Genomic DNA, 22,041 nt, shown 5'->3' with positions numbered 1-22,041 from the left:
TCAAGCATCTTCCCCCCGAACTTCTCGAACTAATATCGGGCTATCTATCAACGGCAGATTTCATGTGTCTACATCAGGCTTCAAGGGCTATATCAGCGGTGTTCCACGGCCAACAGTTCTAGAAAACCAGATTATACAATAGTGCAGAGCGTGGCTTCCTCAGTTACCTTCTATCAGGTTCAGCCAGTACTGATGCGCATTTACGTAAGGATTGGCGGCAAGCGTATTACAGGACTAAAATGAGGTTCCTCGGGAAGAACCCAGTACATCGACGCAGGAGGACGCTGTGGCGTCAGTGCGAATGGCTCAAGGACAAATATATGGCAACCAAGGCAGATAACTCAGGGCGTATCTCACTACAGAGAGGCTCTTTACAAAAGAATTGTCTTGGGCCACCACCACAGAGGATAAAAATGCCGCAAACTCTCGAAATTACCAGAGAAAATGCGCTTCGTGCAAACTGTCCTCATGGATGAACCGATATTTCGAATCGGAGTCTCCGTGTTCCTGGAATTCGGGAAGTCCTCGAAAGACAATAGAACCTATATCGCCGGACTCGAATTCATATCTAGAAAGCCGGAGCAATCAAACAAGATAATTGGTTATCGCATACCAGGAAAGAAAATCTATGCTGATTTCGAGTCTTGGAAGGATGTTCGAGGATTCGAGTTTGCAATGAGCAGGAAAGGAATCCATGCTATGCGAATTTGTCATGCACGAGTGTCACACTGGCTGGGCTCACCGAGGGCAGAATATGCAAAGCAGACAAGGCTTGTCTCAGACCAAGGGATAGCTGGGCCTTGGGGAAGCTTCGATGTAAGCCCCACTCATTATCTGGCTGTTATGTGGTCTTTACTAATATATTGTCATTAGCACTGCAAAATGGTCAATTTGGCAATCGGAACAAAGCCTCTTGATGAGAAGACGGAAGTTCATTCCTGAGGCGCAATACTGGCTGCTTTGCTAATACCTACTCATCCCTGCTATCGCGAGAGATCCACTTGAACTAGCTTGAAAGATAGGTATGCGAATAATCCCTCGCAATGTATCAAATGATTGACAAAATCCCGGGCTACAACTGGCAAGAGCTGAAAGTCTTAGCCATGCATATCTGTCACTCCACGCCATTCACCACGCGGCCGTGTAACCTCTCACAGAGGGGGAAAGGCGCTTCGTAGTCTGCATACGCAGCTCATTCAACCGAGCCATGTAAGCAACCAGTCTCAATATCAGGATCCAGACGAGATTCATGCTCGGTGTCAGATTATCGGTTCATAAGGAGACGGCGTGACTGGTGAGTTTGTGGACCAGCTCGAATGACAACGAAAGTCTTCGCCGAATTTCCAAATTGAAAACAGGGAATACCTGCCTTTCAAAGAAGTTCTAGTTCCGTCGGTGCAGTATAAGAACGGTGTTGTCTCCGCGATATTTGGTCTTATGCTCAGCAACATCCATCTTGATAAAGAAATCAAGCTTGAATATCACACTTGGTAAAGGCATAGATTTTTTTTTTCTATTCATTTCAACTCAGCTCACGATTTCGACAGCTTTGAATTTCTCCAACACAAAATGCGGTTGCACTTCCTCTTCGCCCTACTTAGCTTGGGAAGTGCTGCTATTGCGGCTCCAGTAGCTGGGCAAGCAGGTTCGTGAGCCCTTATATTTCCAGCATACCCATCTGTCCCTAACTATCACTACACAATAGGTGCTGATGGAGGAATTGGCCTCGGTGGCGGCGGTGGCGGCGGTGGTGGTGGAGGGGGCGGCGGTGGTGGTGGAATTGGAGGAGGATTCGGAGCCGGGGCCGGAGGAGGTTTTGGGGCAGGAGGGGGAGCAGGAGAAGGAGGTGGTGAGGGAGGAGGCCTTGGAGGTGGAGGTGGAGGGGGAAATGGAGGAGATGGTGGTGGTGAGGGAGGAGGCCTTGGAGGTGGAGGTGGAGGGGGAAATGGAGGAGATGGTGGTGGTGAGGGGGGAGGTTTTGGAGCAGGAGGGGGAGAAGGTGGTGGTGATGGCGGTTGGCGCAAGTAGATAGATCTATAGATCTATCAAGAGTGTGCTGTAAAAGCATGCCATAACATGACATTGATTCTTGTTGTCCAGGGAGGGCTCCCTCTAGTAGGTGCATTTCGTATTTCGTATTTAAAGTACATCACGTCGTAAGGTATAAGGTCATAATCAAAAGCCCGTCCCATCAGTATCATGGCTTTTTGGTCTTGCTTGGCCGGGCCAGCCGTGCGGGTGTGTCCAACTGATCAACAAGTGGACGATAAGGTGAGGCAAACATGTACTCCGGAGCAGGTTCTCGCCTGGGTTCACCGGGAGTAGGCCGTCGTAACTGCTCTTCATGCATGCGATCCAGTGAGTCGCCTAAGACTTGGTACTTGGCCCAGTTAATCGGCGGCGTTCGCACCACGTTCTGTGGCGGTGGTAAGCGGCCAAACTTTGATGTGGATGTGCCGTCTGGTTTTGACTTCTTATCGCCCTCTGTTTGGTCTTCTTCCGTGTCCATGACATCGTCGTCCGAGAACTGAATCACCGCCCCGCGATCCTCGGTGCGCAAACGTCCTGTCGCCAAATCGTGCGCAAAGCCCTCTGGGTCTGCTGCTGCAGCCTCTTTCAAACGATCTAAACTGCGAATATCGCGCAGCGTTTGCTGCTTCTGCATTTGTAGGATAGAGATCGCAGACCGCAGGGCGATGGCATCTGGATTCTCGCTCTCGGAGATCGGCACTGGCGGTGGTTCCGGTTTGAAGACGGGCGGCGCTGCGGGAGGCGCGGGCGGTCGGTAACTCAAGAGAGGGTCTGGGAGAGCATGCGATGTAGGTGAGGGCGACAGAGGGGGCGGTACTATCGTGGCGTTGGCAGAGGCGACCAGGTCAAGGTGTGCGAACACTGGGGTCACCGGGGAATAAGGTGGGCGGGGTGGGGTGCCTGGCCGATCATTTTGGATCGAGGCTTCAGTCGCATCTGGCGCAGACTGCATGATAGTATGGGAATGAGAGGATAGGTGCACTTGGCACGAACAAAGCCGAGTAAAGATGGTCCAGTGCGCTGTTCAAGGCGAGGTGCGGAATGCAGGAACCGAATCGAAGGCTGGAGGCGTTCCAGCGATCCAGACTGGGTCTGCGGGAAGTGACGACACCGGGAGCGAGGCTGAGTGAAGTACAGAACTGTAGAGAACAGCTAGCAATGGGGGATAACTGAAAGTCAAGAAAGTCGATCGGTTGATCAAGAGATGAATTCTATCCAGGCAAACATTTGAATAAGGCCGCGACCTTCAGCAGTGGCGAGAGGAACCCTGAGCTTGGGGCCTGACACTCTTGAGGCTCCGCGAGCCCTATGCCCGGGTCAGGTACTGGATCTCGGCCGTGAATGGGACATTAGATGCACAACAAACCAACTTGAGGTGACTGCAAACTTGACCTGGAAGAGTAACGAGTCTTTGTCCGAGCAAGACAGGGTCAATTGTGACTTCCAAGTTCCAGTTGTTTTGGTTGATCAGAGACGAAGCCAAGTGACTGACCGCCCAGTTGGCTGCTCACCGCCCTTACGGCAAGTACTAGCAGCCATGCGGGAAATGTAATGAAAGTACATTTTATCCCTTAACAAGCAACGGGATTATGTACATCATGCAACACGTTGTCCTAGTGGCCGCTATCTTTTCTGCACCGCCTCCGAAAATTTTAAGATCAGACCACCACCAAACATACTTCTTTCTTCCCATACAACCTTTAAAATGAAGCGCACAACAGACGAGAGGCCCTCAATTGACGGCAATGGCCTGCCAGAGTCTAAGAAGCGCGCCCTCTCCAGCGAGGAGGCCGGTGCGCGCTTCAGCGACGGCCTATTTGATCCCGCGAAGCAGAAGAAATACACAGACGCATACGCAAAGTCCTCTCCGTACGATCCATGCTACACCCAATAGTCTATTGATGACTTCGGGCTAACATATTTTAACTTTAAGGTACTTGCACGGTGTTATCTGCCCTTTGATCGAACCTTCCCTACTTCGATCCGTCCGCGACGAGGTTCAAGAGCATCTATCTTTCACCGAGAAGGAGACCGATATCTACAAGATCTTCCAATCTGGTGACCTGGCGAACTTGGATGGTCTGGATGACTCCTCCCTGTCTAGACTACCCTCTTTGCTGAAGCTTCGTGATGCGATGTACTCAGCGCGCTTCCGCGAGTACCTCTCCTCCATCACTGGCTCTGGAAAGCTGAGCGGCAAGAAGACCGACATGGCCATTAACATTTACACCGAGGGCTGCCATCTCTTGTGCCACGACGATGTCATTGGTAGCCGCCGTGTGAGCTATATTCTCTACTTGACCGACCCCGATACCCCGTGGCAGGAGGAGTGGGGTGGCGCTCTGCGCTTGTACCCAACAACGCCGAAGAAGGATGCCGAGGGCGAGGATGTCAAGATTCCCAACCCGGATTTCACCCTTTCTATTCCTCCCGCCTTCAACCAGCTGAGTTTCTTCACCGTTCAGCCCGGTGAGAGCTTCCACGATGTCGAGGAGGTCTACCATCATCGCGAAGGCGACGACAAGTCGAAGAAGCGCGTGCGCATGGCCATCAGCGGATGGTTCCACATTCCTCAAGAAGGGGAGGATGGGTATGAGGAAGGTCTCGAAGAGAAGCTGGCCGAGCGCAGCAGTCTTGCCCAGCTCCAGGGCCGCGGGGATATCTACGACCTGCCACAGCCGAACCCAGTGTCCTGGGAAGTGCCCGAGGTCTCGGGCAAAGGCAAGGGCAAGATGGAGGTGCAGTCTGAGGGCAACGAGTTCACCGAGAATGATCTCGAGTTCTTGGTCCAGTATCTGGCACCCTCATATCTGACTCCCGACATTGCTGAGGAGATGTCCGAAGCCTTTGAGAACGAGTCCTCGCTCAGTCTGGAGCGCTTCCTGAACGAGAAGTTCGCTTCTCGTGTGAGCGCATACATCGAGGACCAGGAGCGGCAGACCTTGCCCGCCTCATCTGAGGAAATCCAGGCTCAGACCGAATGGACTGTGGCTCGGCCTCCCCACAAGCACCGTTATCTATACCAGGAGCCTGTGGAGAATGACATCAGCAACCCAATCAAGGAGATTCTGAACGTCCTTTTCCCCTCTCAGGCTTTCCGCAAATGGCTTGCATTGATCACCGGTGTAGACCACCTCAAGAGCCACAACTTCCTGGCCCGTCGCTTCCGCCGTGGTGCTGATTATACTCTGGCGAGTGGCTATGATGGCGAGGAGCCACGACTGGAGTTCACCCTTTGCCTCACTCCCACAACGGGATGGGAGAAGGAAGCAGAGGAGGACGAGGACGAGGACGAGGAAGATGGCGAGAATGGAGCTTCTGCGAAGGCCTCGAAGCCCACGAAGAAGACCACCGCCGAAGCTGCTGAGCACCCTTCAGTAGGTGGCTATGAGATCTACATGGCAGGCGACGACGACGAGGATGAGGAGGAGGATGAGGAAAACGCAGACCAAGTCCTCCGACCCAAGAAGGCCAAAGCGGATCCTGCCATCTACCGCTCTGCCGGCGCAGACGAAGATGACGGCATCCTGTTCAGCACCCAGGCTGGCTGGAATCGTCTCAGCATTGTGCTACGTGATAGTGGCACGCTGAAGTTTGTCAAGTATGTCAGTGCCAATGCTAAGGGTGATCGGTGGGATATTACCGGTGACATTGGTGTGGAGTTTGACGATGAAGATGATGAAGATGATGAAGACGATGAGGACGATGAGGACGATGATATGGGTGATGATGAGGAGGAGGAGTAGATCTTATTTTGAGGGATTGTTCCTTGAGCATGGACAGTACAAATGCTGTAGATATACCTATGTGATGCCATATATGACTGGTCAAAGAAACCTCTCTCCGCAATCTTGATATTCCAGGATTGTGACATTTCCAAATTCGAAGTTGGAACCAGATCGGAGCATAAGTACAGCTAAATCACTTTGACTTGGATTCCATCGTAATTCATTCTATTGAAGTATTTTTCGCTATGTCATGCGAATCTTATTCCATGCATTTCCGTTTATAGAACGCCACCACAACAGCCCGTCGCATACTACACAGCCCTCGCTCTCAAAGATTCGTGAAATTCGTACTTTTCCTTGCTTCCTTATAATACCTGCCCTGTATATCGTAGCGTTATACTTTGCTGCATCACCATGACAAAATTGAGAGCCTAACTTACCTCGCGGCTCTCATCGGAGGTCTCTCCAGAGCCGACGGATGGTTGGAATTGGTGGAGATTGCCTGGTGGGCTCCCTAGCATAGGAATCCCGAGCTCCTTCCGCGCAGCGTGACTTGGGTCACCCCGAAAGATGACCTCTTCGAACTGGGTGTCGAAATAATGATCCATATAAGTGCCCATTGGAGAATCACCCTGGCAGCAACGACGATGTAATTTGCATGATGGTCGCAATTTGCAGAGGCGTCAGACGTCACTGATCGCTCTTGGTAAGATCCATTGGGAATTGGTTGTGGGAAGAGGTCCAGAGGTCCACATAGCGAGAAGCTCACATGCTGTGCAGAGGCGGAAGCTGCAAGTCTCTGCGCAATTTTCCCGGACCCCAAGTGAACCAGGCATCAAGACGTCCGTGTCTTCCTAAGGTCACATGCATCGGAGAGGCTTCCCTACGTAGAGGACTTTCCAGTTGTTGCGACAACCAGGGTTTTGCGGATGGCTACCATGGATGCAAACTCGTTAATTGGCCAAGTCGCTCTTTCTCTGGCCACAAAGATGGGATCTCATCCTCGAGAGAGATATTTGCAAATTGTAAATGAAACGACTCTTCGAGGGACGTGGAAGGAGGATCATACTGCATCTCCTTGCCTAATTGAGGCCAACTATAGCTATCACAACTTAGAGCAGCCTCGATGATGCAGCTGTGGGCACTGGCTCGCCCAATATTTTTTGACTAGCTGGCGGACCGTGGCTGACACTATGTCTTCATATCAACGATGTATCTGTGGGTGATGTTGAAGTGGGGACCATATGCTTTCCTTCCCCGGAGGCTTAAAGGGCGTCAATAAATCGACCTCTATGCCGTAGACCTCTCAAAGCTTCATGAAACCCTTGATAATCAACTGCCGTTGAATTTCCACTCAGGCAGCTGGAGAGTTGTGGTGTGGATTAGTCTTTGCAAATTCGAACTGGGAACTATTCGAACAGTAAGGGTTAGCATTCTCATTGTTTGAAAAGATTAGTTCCATGCATCCATCACGGAAAGGAACAATTGAAGGCATCTATCTAGAGAAATTGCGTCAAACGAGAAAGTCGATTCAGAAATTACCTTGGCCAGCTTTTGATACCGTTCACACTCGCAGTCGGAGAGTGATAGCCCTTCAGCTCCAGTAGATATTTCTCACTCTTAGCTTTAACATGAACTGATTCGCCCACCAGAACCTTGTTGACTCCCCTGGTATTCTTGCCGCGCCAACATGAAACAGGATGTTGACATCGAACGTCAAAGCAAAGCAACGTACGCAGTCCGAGCATCGACTGCTCGTCAAGCAAGATAAACCCCGTAGAGCCTCCGTCAGCCACATCTCTCTTGGGTCTTGACACTCTTGTCCCCACTCTACCACTCATATATATGATACTTGCACTTCAGGCTCCATGCGATTATTGCTCGGGGATATTGATATAGGAATAATCGAACGTGGACAGCAGTCAGGGCATGGGAGGGGGAACAGAAGAAAATGTGCATACGAGAGTAATGTGTAAGAGAGGGAGGGAGGGGAGGGAGAGAGAGAGAGAAGGGAGACCTGGATATGTAGTTTGTCATATGAAGGGAATATATGACTACTGTAGGTAAATTCCGCTACTTTACCACCTCCAACTCTCACCCTTTCAGAAGGCCTTGCAAAATTCTCTTTACTACTCTTAAGAACCCCCCTTTATGCTATCATACAACCTTTTGCTTTGTTCTGCATTCAAACAATCTCTTTAAATCTTCCATCAGAGCAGTTTCAGTCCATAGAGAAGGGCTGTATCTAATGAACCACTCTATTGAATAAATGTGCTCTAGATTTGACGCCTTGTTGTTCTTTTGGTAGCCTTCTCGTAGTATTTCTATCTTTTAGCATCCACTCAGCCACCCAGCGTCTACCATAACAATTCTTCTTTCAAATATTAGTGGAATGCGCAATATCCTTTGCCTGCGTCAGATTCTCTTGTAGAGAGTCAATTTTCGTCTGGAAGCGTTGGTAGCAATCAGGGCCAAGAGGAAGTCGCAGTAAATTCTCCTTGCCTGTGCCAATTCCCGTGCCCGTAATGACTTCCAAAATCCGCTGGGCAGCTTTGACAGGGTCGCCGGCCTGTTTTCCGTCTCGTGTTCTAAACACATTGAGTGTCGTATCGAGGGGAGTTCCAACATAATCCTTGTTTAATCCAGCGGCCGGCTCGACGAAGGCTGACAGGAATTTGGTTCGGAATTGACCGGGCTCAACGATGATGACTCGGATGCCAAACGGTGCTAGTTCTCGCGAGAGACTCTCAGACATACCTATGTGTTCGTTAAGATGAGCATTCGTCCCAATTAAGGTCCCATGTTTCTGTCTACTCACCTTCGAGGGCAAACTTAGACCCCGCATACATTGCACCAGATGGTAGTCCGTCCATACCAGCGATGCTGCTCACATTGACAATCGTCCCCGATCGCTGCGCCCGCATGAAAGGCAAAACACCCTTCAATACTCTAACGGGGCCATAAACATTTGTGCTGAACTGGTTCTCGATCTCTTCCTCGCTCATGTCTTCAATGCCGCCGAGTAATGAGTACCCCGCATTATTAACGACCACATCAATTGCGCCACCGGATTGTCTGATTCCATCTTCCACTTTCTTTGGTGTTCCTTTGTTCGTCACATCAAGCTCGAGCCATGTACCTCCTAATTCTTCGATCTGTGGGTTCTCCTTGGCTGCTTTTGTAGGATTGCGTGCTGTTGCAATGACTTTATTTCCTGCGCGGAGGGCAACCTCGGCGATAGCGGTGCCCAAGCCTGACGAGGCACCTGTGACGAGCCATGTTTTAGGGGCCATATCGGTGAGTATCAAGAGTGGAGCGAAGTCGATTTTGGGAGCTGAATAAGTACGGTGAGGGGTAGTTGGAGAAGATCAGAGTCCAACGACAAGGACTAAAGTCAGGATGTATTGAAATTTGGGTAAAACCTGAAGATGTGGCACTGTATTTGAATGCGCAAGCGCGCCTTTAAATATGCGAATAACGGAATGACGTGTGGAATTGAAAGATAGTGGAACTTTTCGGGGCGAGGCCAGTCTTTCGGACTTTACGGCCTCACGATCTTGCCTTGCTTATCAGATGGTGCATCTGGTCGGTATTAAGGCGGACTTAGCGGACCTCTCACAGATATTAGATAAGTTTACTTCTCTGCAGATTGCGTATGCTTATTTTTCTTCTCCGCTGTGTATACGAAATAGAGCTGGATGTACATCTGCTTATTGTCTCGTGCTGACGCTATGCCAGGCTCATCTGTCTTAGAGCACGCTCTACTTCCGCTATTTCTGAAATAGTGAGGGTAATACAAGAATGAAGCTCTAAGAATGAAGACGACTCAAGCGCTTTAAGCATATCCAGAATTACCTAGACTTATTCGTACTACGTCACAGACCATCTCGGACTCATGTTGTGATAATAGGTTCGGCTCCATATGCCCACATGGATATCAGAGGTGTGAGCTTCTTAGCCGAAGGGCAAATTTGTTAACGAGGCGCTAAGTCTTTGAGCCAATGTGGTCATTGTGCTTTGAAAGTGCCTTGTGCTTCAGAAACTACATCATCGTCGCTTAGAAAAGCGGGGTGAAGACTGAATGTGGAGTGATGCGGCTGATGTGGCAATCTAGAGGATCTAACCTCGGATCGCGGGAAGAAGAAATAATGTGCTTCCCACGATAAGAATAGAGCTGTAGGCTATTTATTCAGAAGTTCCAACTTCAGAATAAAGCTTGAAAAGCCTAAGCTTTCGGTGCTAGAAGTAGACAACAATTTCTAACCCATCAAACAGTCATGACGGCTTCTACATTCGAGATCGAGGACAAGTTCAAATACTTCCATGGCTTCAACGGCTTTCATCAGTATGCTTATCATATGACAAACCCACAATAAGGCTACTAATCAGCAACAGGTCCGAAGCTGCCGAAGGCGCCATCCCATCGGTTATCAATATTCCTCAAAAATCCAAATACGGACTCTACACTGAACGTATATCAGGGAGCTCTTTCACTGTGCCGAGGAAGGACTCAAAACAAACATGGCTGTACAGGCTTCTTCCGTCAACAAATCACGAAGAATTCAGCCTCATAGAGAGTCATCCGTTCAATCTCAACCATGCCCATGACTCCAAATTTCAGTACTCACCGAGTCCATCTACTTGGGCCCCTGTTCGAATCGCCAAAGAGGCAGACTTCCTCACTGGTCTTCAAATGATAGGAGGCGCTGGTAATCCAACCCTCAAAGAAGGACTGACATACTATTTTTTCACTGCTGGGAAGTCAATGCCACCCAACCAGGCATTCTACAGCGCAGATGGGGACTTTCTTCTTGGTATGCCCCCGTCCCTCTCATCCGTAACCGCCTCTCACAAGCCTCATAGCTCCTCAAAAGGGCTCTCTAGACGTACGCACGGAAATGGGCTATCTACGAGTTCGGACAAATGAGATCTGTGTCATTCCGAGAGGCATTCGTTTCCACGTTTCACTTCCAACAGGACCAGTTCGAGGTTTTGCACTCGAACTGTTTGAGGGCCATTTCGAGTTACCCGAGCTTGGATCGATCGGTTCTACTGGACTGGCTAATATTCGTGATTTCGAAATTCCCACTGCTAGTTACGACAACTCGGACCTTGATACAGAGATAATTGCTAAATTTGCCGGACAATTGCACCGAACTATCCATCGGGGAAGTATTTTCAATGTTGCCGGATGGCAGGGCACATATTACCCCTTTAAGTATGATCTGGGTATGTTGATATACTCTTGACGTTATATTGTAGGTGCTAAATATGAGAAACTAGGCAAATTCAACACTATCGGCTCAGTCTCATACGATCACCCAGTGAGTTCCCCTGAGCCAGCAATTCGATTAATCATGCTAACTCTAATAGGACCCATCAATCTTTACAGTTCTCACATGCGCATCATCCGTCCCAGGCGAAGCCGTCGTTGACGTTGCAGTCTTCGGTCCTCGCTGGCTCGTCATGGAGAAAAGCTATCGTCCACCATACTTCCATCGAAACACCATGTCTGAGTTTGCATTTCTCATTCAAGGCGGGTTTGATGTTACCCCGTTACCTCCGCAGTTGGCTGGGTTGTTCTCGTTGAATAACACGATGGTTGCCCATGGAGCAGACCCGGAGAGCTGGAAACAAGCGACTGAGAAGGTCCTGCAGCCGCAGAAGATTCCTCCGGGAAACTTGGGAGTGATGTTTGAGAGCCGGTGAGTTGTTGCTTTGAACTTGGTGTCTCAACAATCTATCATCACTAACGGGTCTCGCAGGTATATTATTGGTTTGAGTGAAGCAGCAAATAAGACGCTGGTGAAATTACCCGGAAAAGTTGCGGTGTTGGGAGAGTTTGAGAAAGCAAAGATATAGTTGATTACGAACCACATATATCGATCTTTCGAAATGTACAATCAGCAATGAGAATGAGTCGTGCCATGGAGCTATTTGTATAGGCTCAATCGTGCTGAAGGCCCGAAGGTTGAATTTCCATCCTTTCCATTAGAAGAGGTGTTGTCAATCTAGAGCCTATACCGTACACTTAAAACGGTCTATGTCTTACCCGACTCCGTGTTCATTATCTTTCCTACTTATATCTCATGAGGGATGTAGTCTCTGAGGCCACAAGCAACAGCCGTGGCAGTTCTCCCAAAGTGGCAATCTTAATGCGCTGGCTTCGACAACAATTCTCACGATATAGCCTGTGCAAAAAGTGCCTAAACACTCAATCAACCTTAACAAAAATGATAACTTGGGTCAAGACTCAATTCTAGTCCAAACTACCCAAATTAGCACTAATAATTATGCACAATTAACTACTGCACCTAAATAATTGACATCGTCATCGTCTAATTATCCAAACAATCTATCGCCCAATGTCGCAGCCCCCTGACATGAAACCACCCCCAATTCGCCCCGCTCCACTACAGCGCTTAACTGACGGCCGTGATCCCTTCGCCTCGGCACTCTACGTCATTTACTGCAGTCAGCACTTATATACAAGGGCCACGGGCGGCAATTGAAACCAGTGAAACTAGGGTTACGGCGTGGGCGATAGCCAGACGCACTAACCTGCTCCACATGGCCCCAGGTGTAAGACGAATGTAATCAGGCCTATCAGACAATAGGCTGAAGTACTGACGATGGTTTGTCTTATGAGTACATAGTAGCCTTGGGTCTAGTACGTAATTCGCACCGTATGATGTGCACTACATACCTTCATACCTGCGCATAAACATAGCCTCTACCTAGGACATATTCTCGCCTCGAACATCAGACTAAAATGGAGACAGCCAAGACCAAATCAAGACGAAGTCCACGAGCAACCAAGACCGGGCTCTCACTCAGACAATCCTTCCCCACCCAAACAATGTCTCTGGACTCCACCGGCTGAGTCCGCATCGCTCACTCCGTATGTACTGTACTTGGTACTACTTACTCCATCCACCGCCCCTGCAGGGACCTTTGCACGCGAAGAAGCCAGGGGGGCGAAGGGGGCCAGTGATCAACTGCACGCGTCACGCTTCTCACCCAGCGAGGCAGATCGGGTGGAGCTCAGCGGCATACGCCGATGCAACCATAGCACCCCCAGTGATGAAGAAAGAAAAGCAAAAGAAAGGAATCGAAGGAAGGGCGATACCGCATGGAATGATCAGCCAATCCTATCCACGAGCGCGATGCAAAGGCCCCAGCTTTTGGGGAGGGGAGCCCGGGTGATCGACGGGTTGGGTGGAGGCCACGGAAGGAATGGGGGTTGCTTTTTCCGGGAGCCCTCATGGCCAAATCATGGCTTTGGTATGGCGTGGAAGCCTGAAAGGGGGTTCTGGGTGTGGGGAGAATGAAAGTGTAAGTAACTACTGTATGTATGTACTGTGGTCATAGTGTATCTGTATTTGTTTTTGTCATTGTGCTTTAATTTATGAATTTTTTTTCCTTTGTTTTTACTGTCGGCAGTCATGGTGTGCTTCACGCGGGAACGGGGGCGTATCCAGGGTGTTGGGGCGGTATTAGTGCTGAAGATTGGGTCGTGGCTAGCTCGCGTGTTGAGACTATTGAGTGGGCCAGCAAGGAGCATGTTGATGGGATGAGCCATGATACAAGCGTGGTGCGCTATGAAATAAAGTACTTCTGTACGTCATGTTCATGGGGATGGCCATGGGAGTGAGACAGGAGTGACTATGGTCCTGTGGATCTTTAGCGCTATTTGCATAGCTAACTCTATCTCGATACCATTTACAGACACAGGAAAAATAGACATAAATTGCTGTGAATCAAACAAGTTATCAAGGAATTGAACATGTGGACCGCGAGCATGGACAGCAACTAAAAAAGTGGATCGTGAGATACCAGCCATCCCTTCCAGGAAACATGGTACCTTCGTAGCGCACCATAAGCGACACAGAGTCGCAACGGGAATTCCTGTCGAATCACCGACCACCATGGCCAGCATTAAGCTCAAAAAAACCACACTGTTGTGATCCGCCAGGTGGCAACGCGGTGGATCCTCTCTGCGTCCCCAGGAATGGAAGACTGCTACCGTCTCTGTGCGAGAACAGCCAAGTATGTACGCGTGTGGGTTGAGTGACGACTATCAAGCCAGAGACATTCTGCAAGGCTACAGCGCCATGTGGCAATGCCGAGCTGGGATATGATAGGCGTTGCGATAGCGGCTTGTGGACGCTAGTAGGAGCGATCGGTATAGTGGTGGAGCGGAGAAGGAGGGAGTTGGTGCTGTCGTTGGAAGCTCAGCCGAAGCTGAAACGCGATGTGGCGGTGCCCCGCGACCACGTCGACTATATACTTTCGTAATTTGATCTGTATGATAGTAGTACTGTAGGAGATCTCGTACTGTACATCCGTATTCTTGCTGCCTACCAACTTACAGCGCAACGCAACTATCTAACGGCAGGGCTGTTCCTAGCTGGACTGTTTTTAGGGTCTATCGGCTCCCCCTTGTTACCAGTGGAGTGTGTTTTTGACGGGGATGGATCGACTTCTTAGGGGCAAACCAGACCAGACCCTGGGCAACGAGGTGACAAGAGCCGAGATCAAAATTGATACATCCACTTTAGCAGCCAGCCACCACCATCCAACTTGAATATCACTGGGTGTTACTCTGGTTAGGGCATGGAGCAAACTTTCCGTTGGACGAAATCAGGTCGAGTCTAGCGAGCATCGAGCGCTCTGGCTCAGAGGAGTTCGTTGACCCTTGGCTTGGGCGTGGGTGGCTGCCGCCCGGGGCCCCGCCGAACCAAGTCAGTTAATGCGATGCGGCCTGCAGTACGGAAGTATGTACTGTATTATCGTATTCTTGTACATATTTGGGCTAGTTGAGCCAGCCATTGCAGCGATACTATGCAGCTAGCTTTTGACAGGTCTACGACTCTAACTAGGGCTATCGCTTTTTCTTTCCGAGTTCAGGCGCTGAGGCGCTTCGGTCGCTCGGGCAGCAAACGCCTACAGTCAGACCCCCCGAGGGATGACCAGGGAGGTCAACTTCGGGGCTTTAGAAAACTACGAGAATAAACTTTTACCGCCCCGCCAAGAGACTGTCGAGTTGTACAAACGACTGGAAAGACTCCGAGATTAGGCACGAGCGCGGACGAGAAGCTAATGCGTAGACTGCGGAGGGAATGAAAATACTCTAATAATATACAGTGGTAGTTCAAAAGTCTGAAACCAGAAACCAAGAAAAAGGGCCATCTAAATATGCCTCCATTTTATGTTTTTAACAGATCTTTCTGAATGTCTTTTGAACCCTCTTTCTAGATATTCCTGGCGTTTTTGTTCAACTTGCCTTTTAAAGTATAGCTGATGAAATGGTTTCAACTTTTTCGGGTGTCGTAAACTTATGGAACACCACTGTACCTCCGCCGAAATATAATCAAATCATGACTAGACTTCTTGCTTTGCAATTTGTGTATCAGTTATCGATACAAATGATAACTACTACCTCTACCTCTCCTCCTAAGTCCGTACAGAGTGCCCTCCAAGAACAGTATCAATTCCCTAAACTACATCGAGCCAGTAACATGATAGCCGCGCGCGGACCAAGCGCACAGAAACCGCCATATTGCGCGTAGCCTTGGACGATTGGCAAACGCATGGAATCGAGGAACGGGCCAGTGATAATCGGGCGGCAGCGCGGGTGGGGGAATCTTCCGGCCCAGTCCGAGTCGTGATCGAAGACAGTTCAAGCTTCAAGCTCGATTGGGTTGGGGGCAAAAGAAGCTCGAGCACTAGAGCTTGATTGGCTCTAGAATAGTTGGCTGTAGGACATTTGACAAACTAACTATTGTAGCTGACTATCTACAGAGTATAAGTTTCACAATACAGTACAGTACTTTCTGTACTCTCATCTCTACCCTCCACGCGGGCCGGCGGTGGTGTCACCCTTGGCGACCGGCGATTTAGTTGCGAAGGGGTGTCGCTGCGAGTGTCCTTGTTCCGGGTTGCACAAACGGATTGGAAGACGGAGGGTAGGAGTGGGCTAAATGAGTGGCAGTCCGGGTAAAAGAGGGGGGCGTTACTGGGTTTATGACTGACGGCTAGGAGGTCAATCGTGGGAGAATCGTTGTTTGGACGGGCTTGATCGGGGAGGAAGATGGTACTGTAGATGAAGGGGTTGAGTATACATGTCAGAAACCTGCAGGGAGGCTATTTGAAACTGGTTGTTTTGGGTACTGGCTAGGTACTTTTATGAAGATGGAAATTCACTACAAACCTATAGACTGGCGCTCATAAGTTAACTGTTATGCTTTGTATAGTTAGCGAATGGTCCAAAATAAAGAGGAGAGCTAGCGGGTCAAACTAGGCACCACCATTGCAGCTTGTTTTTAGTGGGAAGGCGATCATTTGCCATGTGTGGGACGGAGAGTGCATCTGCTGTGAAGAAGCGTGGCTGTGGATTGGATGGGTTGGACAGGTCGTACAGGGGGTAGAAGAGAAGGTGGAGAGAGGAGTGCACAGTCCTCCGCAACTCCTAGAGGTGGTTGACCTTGTCCAGCCAGGGCTTGGATGTAGATGCATGTACTCGATACTCGACCTGGCCAGACATGCAGCCGTGCATTCGAGGTACTAGGAACCATCCCTGCCGACGTACACACAGGAAAGGGTTCCTACTCGTGAATACAGGAATATGTGATGGAGTATCTGTTTTGTACTCTATACAGAGTAGAGCAGTCTGACTACAGTACTACTGCTGCCTTCTCTCCTCTCCTCCTTCGTAAATCACTAATGCAGCCAGTCATGCACCAATCCCGGTCGACCGCTCGGCCTGCCATGTGTCCAACGTCGATGGGGATTAGCGTGTTGCCTGCAGGCGCTATCCTTCTTTCATTCTTCCTTTCTCCTCCCCGGTCGCAAATGCAAAATGGAGTTTGACAGCGCCCCCCATCTCCCTCGACTGGAGTCTGGGACTCTGGGTAACCCACGCCCGTGATGGGTCAAGTGGAGCAGAAGAGCCTTTCTTGAATACTGTATTTTGTAGGAAATGGGTTGGTTCCCCCCCCCCCCCCACCTCGTTTTGGTCATACACAACATTACAACCCATCATTCGCAGGACAGGTGTGCTTGAAGGAAAGGCTGCAAGGAGCCCACCTCCCCCTGAGGTCGATCATTTCGCCACGTGAAGGGGGCGAGGGAACAGGAAGAAGGAGCCACACACACGCCCTCGTTTTTGAGGCGATAGGAGGGACAAACTACTGTATGTATTCCGTATACCGGAACGTCTACCCGACCCTAAGCTTAATTACGACTCAAACTTAGGCAGCCAGAAGTATAACTGGGCAGTCGGACTGTCCTCTCCACCATCAATAGTATACCTATCGAGTGTTATAGTGCGTCTATTTGTGATAGAGGGCAGACCATGGCTCGCGGGTTGCACCAAGGTCACCCACGTCGTAGTAACATGACGTGAAGACTTTTGGTCATGATGTAATAAGGAGACGAGCCCGCACTATTGTTTTAGATATCATAATGCAAATATGCAAAATAATATTAATTCGCGGATCATAGTAGTACATAGTAGTGGTAGTGCGAGGGAGAGGGCGAGACAGTTTGTATGGTAGTGGCTGCTAGAAAACAACGTGCGCCTCCCTCCTTACATCGCCCAGGGATCCGGAAGGACCCCCCAAAATGCCGGCATTCGTGAGGTGGTTCGGGCGCCACGGGGATCGGAGAATGCAGCCGTACCAGGACTCGCGGTGGGGAAGAGGAATGATTCATGTAGAATATATACTGTAGTTACTGTAGTTTTGGCAGTCTGTACAGTAGTGGCAGTATACACTATGATACAGTATGATGATTATCCAACTGAAATGGGCTTCTTTTGGAACCACTCAGCACGGTTCACAAACCCCTTGAAACCGTATTTTTCTTTTTGGCTTTTTCCGCTCTGTGGATTTTTATGGTTTTACAGTTTCGCTGCCATGCGAGGATTGAAGACCGCGGATCCACTTCCCGCCGAAAGTTCTGATCCATCCTGTTCCCGTCGTCTGGTAGCAATGCGAAAGTTGGCCTTCGGGGGGGGGGGGGGGGGGGGGGTTTCCAATAGTACTTATTATTCCTGTACTTCAGGATACGCTTAGCCGGAGTTACTACAAACGGTCAGAATTGAGAGAATGGGATTGAGGATCGAAATGTTTGGCATTTGTTTCTGGCTTCTGCAGACCTGCGGGATCGGACAGTACGGAGGACAGGATGGCGAGGGTGTTGTAATTATAGTTTGATCTCCACCGGGCACCCGTTCTTCGGGTGACCACGCTCGACGCGTGCGGGAATCGTGGTTTGTTTGTGAATTTGGAGGTGTAGAAAGAAAGAAGGAAGGGATAGGTAGTTGGATAGAGGATAGACTAGGGAGTGGTGGTTTCAACGCTGATTATTATACGTTAGAATGCAATGGTAGAAATATCGGGCAAAATCTGGCGATTTGGGATGATCGGGGCGATCATCCATGTCCCATCACGATCACGATCCATAATTAATTCCAATCTGGATAAAATATTAGCATAATTATTGGAATCATAAGTTGACGAGGAGTAAGGCCGTGTACTCTGGATGTATAGTGAGGACAGTAGGAAAATAAGATAAAATCGAATAAAATAATAATAAGCTTTCAATATGAAGAGAAATTGCATTTTTTAAGATTTTAAGAGATGTAACTCTGAGGGAATTCATCTCCCTTGCGTCCCCCAGAAAGGGTCAGCCTCGTGGCACTCCAGTGGAGAGAGGGCGTTGCGCGCAGTAGCGCACATCCAAGGGCTTGGCATCTGCACGGGCGTATCGTGGGGTTTGGTATGGTCAGGGAACGATCAGGTATCGTACATTACCTGAGCTTTATTCTGTGAATACACGAGAGGGTCGGGAGTGAGATTTACCAGAAGGATCATTCACAGCATGATCAGGCTCTTCCCAGATAGATTCTATCATATACCGGCCACGGGAAGTCGATTGTTTGTCGGACTAATTTCGGCTGACGCGGACGCGGGACTGAGTGAGGTTGCGACGGGTGATCCATCCGATCCGCAGACTCGGCAGCGAGGCTAGGATGGGATCTGTCCAGTAGGCAGCGGACGAAGAAGCAAATAACAAAAGAAAATTGGACGAGGGGAGCATGGCCATGACAAGAACGAGGTGACCATCAAGCTAGAGTAGTAATCGTCACATATTTCAAGTAGCTAGGCAGCTAGAGCTTAGCTGGCTATCTTGGTACATCAATTATATTTGGGTAGCTACTAATTCTTGGTTAATCCACTTGTACCGTATTCTGATAATGACGACCAAAAGACGCTTGATTGAAGCTTTGGATATTAGATCCTTAGAACTATCATCATACACATCAACCAGCCAGTTCACAACCATTCCCCAGATCCATTCTCACAGTCCCAGCTTCTGCTCTGTCTATTGCTCACTTGTACATACATCTACGAGACCCCCTCGTCCATCCTTCTCCAACCGTTACAGTCTCCACCTGGTCATTCTCCCCGGGACGTGTTGCCCTAAAGAGTGTTTGACCAAACCATCCTTGTGCCACGTTCCTCACGCACCACCCACTGGGTCAGCTTGACGCTCCCTTGCGGGCTTAGACTCGTTTCAGTTTGTACTGTATCTTGGGCAGGTATTACCATTACCGTATCATCCTGCCCCCAAATTTGATACTTGACTTTCTTCTTCCCCCGGGCTCAAAAGGCAATAATTCGAAAAGTACGTAGGAAAAAAAAATATAAAATAAAAAAAATTCACCAACAAAAAAGAAAAAGAAAATAGTAGAAAAAAGGGAAAAAGAAGCTGGGACTCGACCCTGCCAAAATCTCGGACTCTGATCGGTGCAATACATTTTAGCGTGAGATCGTCTTCTTCCTCTGTTTCTCGGCCTGTCCCATTTCCCCCTCTCGAGACAGACCCAAAGACCCAAAAGAAAAAAAGAAGTCTGTTCTTGTCCTACCCCCCGATCTCCGGCCCCCGACGACCACAACGACCATTACTACGACTAACTACCACTACCACCGCCATCCACTCCAAAACTTCCTCTCCACCTTTCGATCGGCCCTTCTTGAGCTTCCGGCCCCTCCAAACCTCGTCTTGCAGAATCCCTTTCTTACATCCCTCCAACCCCCCCCCCTCCTCCTCTCCACTTTGCTTTCGCCCCCATTCCCTACGACCCTGCTGCGCTTCCTCGGACTCTGCAGACTGCAGAAGGAATTGGCACCCGCTCTACTGGGTCTCTGGCAGCGGTTGAGCAATCCTCATTACTACTCTCTGCACGGTCGTTACCAACTCGCATTGACTACGCCCTCCATCGCGTACCCAATTGGACCCGCTCGCACGTCGATTGGAGAAGATGCGATAGCGTGGACCTATGCTCATCGATTCAACAATTTTGGACACCAAACTCTCCCCCCGACGCATCTGGTCCTCGATATACCTTCGTTACCATCCCGACTCCGTTGAAACCCGTCGGAGCTCCTATCCTCGCCGCCATGGACCCCGTCGCCCATCGTCCATGGGAGCCTGTCTCCTCGGGCCCTCAAACACCTGCCGCCTTAAACCAGACGTTACCCTCGATCTCAACATTAACCGCGAACATGGGCCCTGCCGGCGTCAACCCATCCGAGAAATCCCCCGGCAACTCCTCCTTGAACACCATTGAACGGGACTCGGGGAATTGGTCAATGCCGCAAAGCACAAGTAGGACTCCCCCGGGGCAGATTGGGCGCGGCATGCTGACCCTTCAGGATCCTCAACCTACTCGACCGCGACCAATGGGACCGGCAACAACTATCCCTCCCTCACCTTCCTGACCTCGACCTCCCAACCCTCGCCGAATCGCGGCCACATCGCGCCAGACCGGTCGCCGTACCCGCACGATCAGTCCACGACCCCTTCCTCAGCTGGCACGCAACAACCCTCGCCCAGCTTCAACACCTCCCAGCCGAACTCGGCGCTCCCATCAATCAACCAGAACTATGATGCCGCATCGCAACGGGGCAGTGTCGCCGAGGTGCCGGAATCGCGGCGGAGTAGTGTGGATAGCCGTGTGAACCAAGGCATCAGCTCGTTGGCAATCAACCCTGCCTCACCCTACCACAGCACAAATGCGTCGCAGTCCTCGATCGTCTCAAGTCTACAGCGGGAAAGAGGGATCTCAACCGATATGAACTCATACCGGGGGCCGCGGTACTCGGGTGGTAGCCAGCCTTTGTCTCCCTTGGGGCCCCGACCAGGCGAGCACCGATCGTTCGCCGCTGGGCGTACGGCACCTGCGATTTCGTCCAACCCTCGCTCGGAGATTTACAACGCCGAGGCACCCACGGCGGGTATGGCGTACGCTTTCCCAGATCCTGACGTGGCTCGATCGAGCTCGATCTCGTCGACGGAGAAGTCCAATCCGCCTTTCTCTCGGAAAGGCAGCACGGCAGAGTCTCTCAGCAGCATGTACTCCGAGCGCATGCCACGAGGACAGCATGGTAAGTCTGCGCGACGAAAAAAAATCCTTTTAATCCAGCAAAGCACATATTCTGACCATATCCAGAACTACCACCCAATGTACATCACCACTCCCTGCAACATAAACAGGTCCGCGATCTAATCGGAGAATCTGAATCGGGTGCGGGCAACACACCATACAGTCGAACGCCCGAACTGCGCGTCACGCACAAACTCGCAGAGCGCAAGCGCCGCAGTGAAATGAAAGACTGCTTCGAGGCTCTCCGCATGCGCCTCCCGCAAACCCAGAACAACAAGTCCAGCAAGTGGGAAACGCTTAGCCGGGCCATCGAGTATATCAACTCGCTCGAGAAGAACCTTGCCACGGCGCGCCGCGAGAACTCCGTGATGCGCACCGAGATGGAGGAAATGCGAGCTCAGTTCTCTCAACAACAGGGTCACGGCCCATCGCGACCGGGCTCTATATTCGAACATCACGCGATGGCGACGACCCCGACGAACGGACAGCCGCCGGGTCCGGCCTTTGGAGGATTCGGGAATGGGTCTGTTATGGCTCAGGAGCAACCGCGGACACTACCGCCGCTCATGAATGGCTCGTCGGCTGCAATGCAGGGCATTCAGTATACTGATGAGCGGCGGTAGAGTGGGAGGGACTTAGCAGCCTGCGGATTTCGCGTTACCCCCTCCTTCTGAACCTACCGATTGCCATGGGACTCCATGGATGAGAAATGACTAGTCATGCTGCGAGATGCGCCTCAACCACGACTCCGTTTTATCATATTACCATTCAAGATATCCTCGTTTTTAGACATGGAACCTGGGCAGGGTCACCTCGAGTGTTGGATTC

General features: G+C 50.3%; 7 protein-coding genes across 7 annotated transcripts; 4 read left to right on the top strand and 3 right to left on the bottom strand.

Moving 5' to 3' along the window:
- Positions 1–1,711: 1,711 nt before the first annotated feature.
- On the top strand, positions 1,712–2,032 carry N7458_003915 (uncharacterized protein; the record flags this gene model as incomplete). The annotated part of the gene is made up of 1 exon (XM_056907297.1): positions 1,712–2,032. One exon carries the CDS (start codon positions 1,712–1,714, stop codon positions 2,030–2,032), a length of 321 nt encoding a protein of 106 aa, XP_056768024.1.
- Positions 2,033–2,197: 165 nt separating this feature from the next.
- Positions 2,198–2,983, bottom strand: N7458_003914 (uncharacterized protein; the record flags this gene model as incomplete). The annotated part of the gene is made up of 1 exon (XM_056907296.1): positions 2,198–2,983. One exon carries the CDS (start codon positions 2,981–2,983, stop codon positions 2,198–2,200), a length of 786 nt encoding a protein of 261 aa, XP_056768023.1.
- Positions 2,984–3,736: 753 nt separating this feature from the next.
- On the top strand, positions 3,737–5,777 carry N7458_003913 (oxidative DNA demethylase; the record flags this gene model as incomplete). The annotated part of the gene is made up of 2 exons (XM_056907295.1): positions 3,737–3,900; positions 3,965–5,777. 2 exons carry the CDS (start codon positions 3,737–3,739, stop codon positions 5,775–5,777), a joined length of 1,977 nt encoding a protein of 658 aa, XP_056768022.1.
- Positions 5,778–6,087: 310 nt separating this feature from the next.
- N7458_003912 (uncharacterized protein) lies at positions 6,088–6,379 on the bottom strand (the record flags this gene model as incomplete). The annotated part of the gene is made up of 2 exons (XM_056907294.1): positions 6,088–6,138; positions 6,200–6,379. 2 exons carry the CDS (start codon positions 6,377–6,379, stop codon positions 6,088–6,090), a joined length of 231 nt encoding a protein of 76 aa, XP_056768021.1.
- Positions 6,380–8,136: 1,757 nt separating this feature from the next.
- On the bottom strand, positions 8,137–9,052 carry N7458_003911 (putative short chain oxidoreductase/dehydrogenase; the record flags this gene model as incomplete). The annotated part of the gene is made up of 2 exons (XM_056907293.1): positions 8,137–8,516; positions 8,578–9,052. 2 exons carry the CDS (start codon positions 9,050–9,052, stop codon positions 8,137–8,139), a joined length of 855 nt encoding a protein of 284 aa, XP_056768020.1.
- Positions 9,053–10,036: 984 nt separating this feature from the next.
- On the top strand, positions 10,037–11,621 carry N7458_003910 (uncharacterized protein; the record flags this gene model as incomplete). The annotated part of the gene is made up of 6 exons (XM_056907292.1): positions 10,037–10,104; positions 10,155–10,573; positions 10,623–10,988; positions 11,043–11,083; positions 11,133–11,464; positions 11,525–11,621. 6 exons carry the CDS (start codon positions 10,037–10,039, stop codon positions 11,619–11,621), a joined length of 1,323 nt encoding a protein of 440 aa, XP_056768019.1.
- An 8,606-nt stretch (positions 11,622–20,227) lies between these two features.
- On the top strand, positions 20,228–21,836 carry N7458_003909 (uncharacterized protein; the record flags this gene model as incomplete). The annotated part of the gene is made up of 3 exons (XM_056907291.1): positions 20,228–20,435; positions 20,483–21,214; positions 21,280–21,836. The coding sequence occupies 3 exons, from the start codon at positions 20,228–20,230 to the stop codon at positions 21,834–21,836; spliced, it is 1,497 nt and encodes a 498-aa protein (XP_056768018.1).
- Positions 21,837–22,041: the final 205 nt, after the last annotated feature.

Source organism: Penicillium daleae (assembly GCF_028827525.1).
Source record: "Penicillium daleae strain IBT 16125 chromosome Unknown utg000004l_segment0_segment0, whole genome shotgun sequence".
NCBI lineage: Eukaryota > Fungi > Ascomycota > Eurotiomycetes > Eurotiales > Aspergillaceae > Penicillium > Penicillium daleae.
Note: the sequence above shows the minus strand (reverse complement) of the source record. Positions and strands in the feature narration are given on the sequence as shown.